The sequence below is a fragment of the Hipposideros armiger genome, unplaced genomic scaffold, assembly GCF_001890085.2.
Source record: "Hipposideros armiger isolate ML-2016 unplaced genomic scaffold, ASM189008v1 scaffold_3, whole genome shotgun sequence".
In the NCBI taxonomy this organism is placed as follows: Eukaryota; Metazoa; Chordata; class Mammalia; order Chiroptera; family Hipposideridae; genus Hipposideros; species Hipposideros armiger.
The window spans coordinates 8,246,088-8,253,968 of NW_017731353.1; the positions used below are offsets into that span (position 1 = coordinate 8,246,088).

The window sequence follows — 7,881 nt, forward strand, 5'->3', positions numbered from 1 at the left end:
CAGAAGGTTTCAAGTTTCCATGTCTGTGAATAGAGTAACTTGCAGAAAAGACACTGAAGAGCCTCTGCTGGGACTTTCCCTCCCCACCGGGACGCAGCTGCCGGGGCCGCACGCGCTCCCTCGGGCCGCAAATGAAGGCCCCGGCCCCCTTGGCCCGCTGCATCTGCCTCATGGAGGCGGCGGCAGTCACTGGGTGGCCTGGGCGGCATGTACACTTGAACGCATCTCTGATTCCTGTGGGTTAGTGCTGAGGATGGACTGGGGACGGCGCTAGGAGCCCCCAGTTAGGAAAGAGCACCCACTGTTGGGAGGCCAGGCCCCTATCCCTCAGTTGCCTCTACCAAGGTGCCATGTTTGGTGTTTTTTTGTTTGTTTGTTTTTTTAAGATTTTTATTGGGGAATTGGGAAGGGGGACAGACAAGTTGCTGTCGTTTTTTTGTTGTTGTTGTTGTTGTTGTTGTTCAGTCTAGTTGTGGAGAACGTGGCTTCACTGGCCCAAGTTGGCACCATCATTGCGCTCTTCCCGGGCGAGGCAGATCAGTTGCCGGCTTCTGGACGGCCACTCATTGCAGCTGCTGGCCGCTCACGCTGGCTGCTGGCCACACACGGTAGCCCATGGCTACCCGCTGCCACAGGGGCTGCAGCCTACGCTGGTAACTCACGGGAGCCCAGCTCCAGGTTGAGCTGTTGTTCAGCATCTTAGCTGTAGAGGACAGTGTCACCGGGCCTCATATGTGGGATCTGAACCGGGGTCCTCTGGCGTCCCAAGCCGGCTCTTAACCAACACGCCACTCGGCCGGCCCCCATGTTTGGTTTTAGTCAGGCTGCCCTTTAGATGCTCCCCTGTTCACCCCTCCTTAGGCGCAGGTCTGTAACTTCAAGCGGGAAAACGAAGCCCTGCGCTTGGGCCAGGGCGCCAGCCTGACAGTGGTGAAGCAGAACACGGACGTGGCCTTGCAGAACCTCCGCGTGGTCATGGACAACTCGCGCGCCTCAATCAAGTGAGTGCCAGGGCGAGGTGAGGTTTGCATGGGTGGGGCGGGGCCGGGCCAAGCGGTGCGGTGGGGACTCCCTGAGTGCCGTGTTTCCAGCCACAAGCACACGCCCACCGGGGCTGGGAGTGGGTGTGCTCAATGATGCTCTCAACCCCGAGGTCACCTGACAGGCCAGCAGGCTCTTTAACCCGTCCACATGCCAACAGCCCTTCTTACCTGGGAGGCTTGGGCATTACCATTAGACAGGTCTGAGGCCCGGATACCCCACCTGCACGTACACTCAAGAGGTCCCTAGCACGGTGCCTGGTGCAGTAGGGGCTGCTGGGAGCTGTCGGCCGTGTCACTAGTAATCCTCACCATCTGTGTCCCTCTGGCTGAGAACTGCAGGGGCAGCAATGTCCACAGCACGGCATTTGTATGAGGAAGGCTGAGGTTTCTGTGCTGCTCACTCGGCATGTTCTGGGTCTTGATGGCTTGCCCTTCTGTTGCCCACCTCTGACAGCAGCCTATAATATCCATGTTTTCATTTTAGGCAGTTGGTGTCTGGAGCTGAAACGCTGAATCTCGTTGCCGAAATCCTTAAATCTATAGACAGAATTTCTGAAGTTAAAGAGGAGGAGGAGGAGTAGTCTTGAGAACCACGGAGAAGCTTCCAGCTCACAGCTCTGTTTACATCCTGAAATCCCTACCTACTGGGTCTAAAAATGCCATTGTGTCTTTAAATATGCAGTCTTCGCCCATAGTAAAAATATTTATCATGAGATACTAATTCCATGATCTAGAACAGTGTTATTAGCCAGCCGCGAGGAGGAGCAGCTTCCACAGGTGGGAGGCGCACCTGTAGACCCATGCAGCGCTTCTGGTGAACCCCTGCTGTTTTATAGACTAATGAGCATATTGCAAGACGTTTTTATAAAAGCCACTGATTTTTTAAGTTACTGAACATGAAAACAGCAATTCTGTGATGTGCGGTTTTCATTCTTATTCCACAGCAGTCATTGTAAGATAAGTTCAGTTGATCATTCTTCATTTCACAAGTCGAGAAAAACACTAAATGAGTCGAAATTCAAATGGTTGCCTTGGACAGGGACTTGTGCCTTTAGGCCACCTCTCAGTGCCCCTCTGCCTCCCAGTCCCTCCTGTGGCTTCACAGGGCTGGCTCCTGCGGTTGGTGGCCTGAGTGTGGACACCCCTCATGGTGGATGCTATCCTCCCACAGGAACTGAGGTCACACAGGGAATCCCCACTGTGAAGCCATCTAAAGACACCTTCAGGGGCCTTCAGGTTTGAAAAGCTGCTTTTGGCTGGAGGGTTTTGATACACGTTTCAAGTGGCCTTTTGTACAGTGATGTTTAGAATTCAGGAATTGAGAGGACGTGCCGAGTCCCCTGGGGTTAGCACGAGGTCTCCCAGGCGCCTTTCCGATGTGGGGAGGCATAACGTGCACTCTGCCTTTTTGGCTGTTTTCCTGTAGATGTTATTTTTTAAATTTTCCCTCCTGTTCAGATTGACAGCTTATTTAATAAATTCTAAAATTTATATGCACTGTCTCCCCTATTTTCTGACTTAGCCAGTTCTTTATGAGAATCATGCGAGTACCGTCTAACACGGGGCACACGTCTTGTCCTTGTCATGACAGTGACTTGTGCTGGTATGTGAAGCGTCAGCCTCCTGCCGCGGGGTCCGTTCTCAGCACTGCTGCCTGGGCCTGACCGCAGTGCATGTTTCAAGTCAGGCAGATTGGGTTCGTCAACGGTTAGAGCATTTTTGGAGATCATGCTGAATTTTCACAAGACGTTTAAACTGCCAGACCCTCTGATCTACAGGGAAGAGCCTTCCAGAAGTCGCTGTGGAGTGCTTCCTTCAGCGCACCCTGCCCACCTCGTGCTCCTGCCCATTGGGGAAAAGGGGGTTCTGTTGTCAGAGCGGACTTCAGACAGGTGGTGCAGGAAAGTGCTAAAACGAGGCTCTCTTCCAGGTGTACCCTCAACAGGGAAACATGCTAGGCTGCTCGGGAGGAGGCCTCGGGCTGCAGCCCCGCGAGGGACAGAGCATTCTACAGGGGTTGGGGGGTCTGCAGCACATCACCAGCCTGGCATCCCCTCACCCACCTGCCCACAGGCCAGGCTGGGCCCGAAGCTGGGTGGCACCCAGAGCACATCTCAGATGTTCCACTGACCCTTGACCCTGTACTTCAGCCCCCTCAACTGCTGCGGCTGCAAATGGGCAGCCCCAGGGAGGGGCTAGAGATGTAGCCGGGAGGGGGGCGGGCACATGCTTTGTTACCCCGTTCGCTCCTTTTGTATAGTTAGAAGTGTTTCCTAGTAAAAAACTTGAAAATACAAGTCATGCTGACAGGTTTGTTGAACTTCCATCTCTGCCTCTGGTGGCCGTGCGGCAGGTCCCGGCTACTACAGGAGCTGCGCGGGAAGCGCGGGAGCAGCAGCCGCCCGCCTCGTGGTCTCACGTTCAGCACGGATCCGAGCTCGCCGCTGCCCGCCGCTTCGGAGTGAAACCCGCCTCCGCGATTCACAAGAGGGAGGCCCCTTCAGTTTTCCAGCGGGGTCCTCATCTTCCTAGACTCAGCCCCTCCGCCTCGGCGGTGGGGCTTCGGGCCCTCCCCCCGCGCACGCGGTTCTGCCCCGCCCGGGGCGGACACCCCGAGGGCCCCTGGGGGTGTGCCCGACACCCGGCCTGGCCGGGGCAGCGCCGAGCACTTGACAGGTTTCCTCCTTTGTTGCTCAGCCCAGACCCTACCCACAATTAACAGAGGAAGAAAGGAGCACAAGGGGTGCTGCTGGAGTCCCCCCGCGGGGAGGGCCAGCGTGAGCTGGGGGCCGGTACCCCACCGGGCACCCCCAGGCGGCCCCGCCTGGCGGCGTGCGGACGCGGGCAGTCCCGAGGGCGGCCGCGAGGCGGCAGCACCTGCCCGCCCGCCGCCCGGGGCCGGTCCCGGCGTGCCCCGCGCGCCCAGTGCGGGGACGCGGAGGCGGGACTTCCCGTTCGTGGCGCCCGAGTCGCGCGGTTGCCGGAAGCGTGGTGCGGCGGTGCAGCGGTGCTGCCGGCGGGTGAGGGCGGCGGCGGCTCGCCGGGCCGGGGCGGGGAGGGAGGGAGGCAGGGGCGCAGGAAGGAGAGCGCGCGGGGGCGACGGGCCGGCGCGGGGGGCCCCGAGGCCCCGGCGGCGCAGCCTGCGGTGCTGCCGGCTCGCGGCTCCGGCTGGCTGGCAGCCGAGTCCCGTCCGCGAACGTTTCACCCAGGCGCTTTGTGCGGGGACGGGGCTGTGTCGCTGACCGAGCCGGAGGCTTTCCCAAGCGGCGGCCGCCTCTGTCCCCGTCAGTCTCCAGCCGGAGGGACCGTGCCCCGGCCGGGCGACGCTGCTCTCTCGCTTGCTTCGGGCCCCCTTGCTTATTCTGCCACCTCTCTTTCCAGCTTCCTGCCCCTTCAGGCTTCCCAGCCCGGCGTGCCTGTTCCTTCAAGCATCGTCCAGTGTCAGACACGACGGGCATGTGGCGGGGCCCGCAGCATCCCCGCCCTCAGGGGCTCCCTGTCCTGTGCTCTGTGCTGGCCGCTTGGGCAGTCTATCTCCCCCAACGTTTGCCAGGCGCCCCCAGTCTGCCAAGCTCAGTCTCAGGACAGTGGGTCGCGCCTACAGCTGTTGCCCTGGGTTCAGCGTTCACACAGCCCGTGGGGCTCATCCTTGTCCTCTAGTTGCTGCCACCACACGCTGCTCTTTCTGCGCTGGGTGACCAGCTTGGTCGTGGCCACACTGGTGTCCATCACTCTCCCCGCTGTGCTGGTCGCAGCCTCGGAGCAGGCAGGACCCATTCAGGTGGGTTCAGCCCCTGAGAGCAGAGCGGGGGTTCGCCGAGCCTGGGAGGACGTCAGGGCACAGCCCCAGGGCTCCGCCAGCCCGGTGCCGGCTTTGGTCAGGCCTCTGCCATCCCTTGCAGGTGTGCCTGTCCGTAGAGGAGTGGGATTCCCGCACACCTGTGGCTTCTAACACCTCGTAACGTGTTTTGGAGGCAGGCGGAAGTCATGGATATAGATGCTGAACGAGAAAAAATAACACAGGAGATCAAGGAGCTCGAAAGGATTTTGGATCCCAGCTCCTCAAGTATCCACGTGGAGGTCTCGGAGTCAAGTCTCGAATCGGATGGTGACGCAGGTAAGCTCCTCAGCGTGGCCAGAACAGCCGTGCCTGCCCTCGGCTCCTGTCAGGTGGTTTACACTGTGGTGCTGCTGGGACCAGGCTGCTTCTCGCCAGGACTGGCTTCTGCCTTCACCCCACTGGAGACAGTTTGTTACTGTTCCTTCTTCATTAGCCTCCAGACCTGCTGGGTGCGTGTGAGTGCCCGCCCCGTGGTGGGCATGTGCATCGGGCTGTCCTCAGACAAGGGGCCGGGCTGCCCTCCTCAGGAATTGGCAAGTTCAGCCATGCCCAGGCTTAAACAGCCACCACGGCTGAGATATACCCCTAACCCGCTCTCTTCCCTGGGCTCATCCAACTGCTCTCTTTCTGGGGACCCTGCTACCAAGGTTCATATTCTGCCCACCTACCCACTGCCCGGTGCTCCCCTGGGGCCTGAGTGCCCCCGCCCCGTGGCACTTACTGGAGGCCTGCCTGCGTGGCCGAACTGACCACGGCCCCCAGCCCTGGGAATAGCTCTGAGGCCCAACTTCCCCGGGTTCCCAGCACACCAGGGCTTGCTTTCCCCTGCTGTCGGGGCCTCTGCGTCTGTCCCCTCCCCTTCTGACTAACTCCACTCCCCGAGGTCCCGTCCATCACTGTGAAGCCTCCCCTGATTGTCCGAGGACACTGTTCCCTGCATGCCTGGGGCACTTCTTATTAGGCCTGTGTCTTCTCTTCCTCACTGACTCTGCCCTCGGACCAGTACCTGCCTACCTGGTCAGCGAGTGGTGCTCAGCCACCAGATGCTATCAGGCACCGAAGGCCCAACAGTGCAAGTCTCACCTGGAGGGAGGTCTTTCAGCCCCTCCCTCATCTGCGGCTGTCCAGGAAATGGCCTGTGCTGAACCTGCTGGTCGTCTGCTTGGTGCTTGTGGGTCCCCTCACCAGCCAACCGTTTCCATCCCAGTCACCAACACAGTGTGTTTCTGTTCCCACAGATTCATTGCCCGATGAGGACTTGGACACTGCTGTTCCCCCCATCTCGGTAACTACTGGCCTGAGCTGGCTGTGGCCCCCAAGGCAGACACACCACCCTTCCAGCGGGCCTGGGAGGGAGAGTGCTTTGAACTCATCTCAGTGTTCCTGCGTTTAAAAAGGAATGCGTGTTTGTTATTCAAGATAAAACGTCATAAAGTATTCATCGTCAAAACTAGTGTTGTCCCCGGAAGTGACCGTGGTGACAGCTTGGTGCTTATCTCTCCTGGCTTTTCTGAGCTTCTCCTAATGTATATTTACCTCAGTGTGACGTCCCACGCCTACGTCCTGCCTCTCGCAGCTCACCCCTCTGTGCCTCAGTTTCCCAATCTACAGCGGGGACAGTTACAATCCAAGTCAGTTTGTATATATGAGTGCCTAGAACAGTGCCTGGCAAGAAATCACTCAGTTACACCAAGGAGTAATTGTTCTTTGGTTATTCTAGAATTTTATGCTACTTTGGAAAATTTTTGTTGTTTGCTTTTTGTTTTGTTTTTTTTCACCAAGTCAGTAGGTACAGAGCTGCCTCCTATCTGTAACAGCTGACTGTCCCCCAGTGTGGCTGGACTGTAGCTTTTTAGACGTGTTGGCTTCCAACGGCCGTTTGGATTGCTTCTGCTTTTTGGTTTTGCTAGTACTGCAGCGGCTGTCCCCTGCCAGCGGTGAAAGTTATACAGCCCATTACAGAGTTCAAGGTTTACAGAAACACTTATTGTAGAAAGTGAAACAGCTCGTTTCCGCACACATCTCACACCTCACATTCCTAGAAGTTGACTTTCCCCGTGTTGCAGATGTAGGACATGCACACATTCTGTGTTCTGCGTCAGTGTGGTCTCACGCTAGTCCAGTGGCTGGAACGTGGGCCCAGTGGCTTGTTGCACCACCAAGGGCCTCCAGGGTTGGAGAGCATGTGTGCCCCATTCCCACACCTACAGTTTCCCACTTGTAACCAGGAAGAAGAAAAGTGGGGTGAAGGCAGTAATGATGAGGACGACCCTAAGGACAAAATGCTCCCCGAAGACCCAGAGACATGCCTGCAGCTCAACATGGTCTACCAGGAGGTCATCCAAGAGAAGCTGGCAGAGGTCAGCCTGCTGCTGGCCCAGAACCGGGAGCAGCAGGTAGGACGGACTCCGGCCCCGAGAAGACCCCCGCGGCCAGGCCTCCCAGGACCAGGGCTTTGGGTTGGGTCTGCTCCCCTGCTGCCTGAGTCCCCTTCTCCACAAGCAGTCGCTGCCATCTGGCCCACAGAGGGGCCCCTTGTGTCTCCACAGGAGGAGGTCACGTGGGACCTGGCGGGGTCCAAAGGCCCCAAGGTAAAGGACGGCAAGAGCCTGCCCCCGAATCTGTACATAGGGCACTTCATGAAGCCTTACTTCAAGGACAGGGTCACCGGAGTGGTGAGTCAGCAAGACGGGGCAGCTCTTTGGGGAGGGGCTTGCGGCCCACCATCTGCAGTGGCTGTTGTGAATTCCCTTGGCTCTTTAGGATGATATCCTCTGACATCCTAAAACCCTCTCCTGGTCCAGTGGTGCAAGTCAGGCCTACTCCCCTCAAATGGGACAAGCCGACCTCTGCTCCACGGAGAAGCCCCTGGGATGTTTCCTGAGAGGTGGCCATGGGGGGCGGCTTGGCAGGATTACTGAGTCCTAGCAGTGCAGGGCCCGATGTTGCTACAGGCAGCCCTCCCCTCCTCGTCGACCCTGGTGGAGTCGCTGAGCC

General features: G+C 58.4%; 2 protein-coding genes across 2 annotated transcripts in view; both read left to right on the forward strand.

Moving 5' to 3' along the window:
• ENTR1 (endosome associated trafficking regulator 1) overlaps positions 1–2,552 on the forward strand; it is a 7,379-nt gene extending 4,827 nt beyond the window's left edge. The window contains exons 6-8 of the mRNA XM_019641877.1: positions 98–209; positions 862–1,001; positions 1,528–2,552. Of these exons, the coding sequence (XP_019497422.1) occupies positions 98–209; positions 862–1,001; positions 1,528–1,624 (349 nt within the window). The 3' untranslated portion in view covers positions 1,625–2,552. The remainder of the gene's footprint in view (positions 1–97; positions 210–861; positions 1,002–1,527) is intronic.
• Positions 2,553–4,157: 1,605 nt separating this feature from the next.
• The window catches only part of SNAPC4 (small nuclear RNA activating complex polypeptide 4), a 27,367-nt gene continuing 23,643 nt past the window's right edge, over positions 4,158–7,881 (forward strand). The window contains exons 1-5 of the mRNA XM_019641889.1: positions 4,158–4,824; positions 5,022–5,160; positions 6,123–6,169; positions 7,113–7,280; positions 7,434–7,559. Of these exons, the coding sequence (XP_019497434.1) occupies positions 5,031–5,160; positions 6,123–6,169; positions 7,113–7,280; positions 7,434–7,559 (471 nt within the window). The 5' untranslated portion in view covers positions 4,158–4,824; positions 5,022–5,030. The remainder of the gene's footprint in view (positions 4,825–5,021; positions 5,161–6,122; positions 6,170–7,112; positions 7,281–7,433; positions 7,560–7,881) is intronic.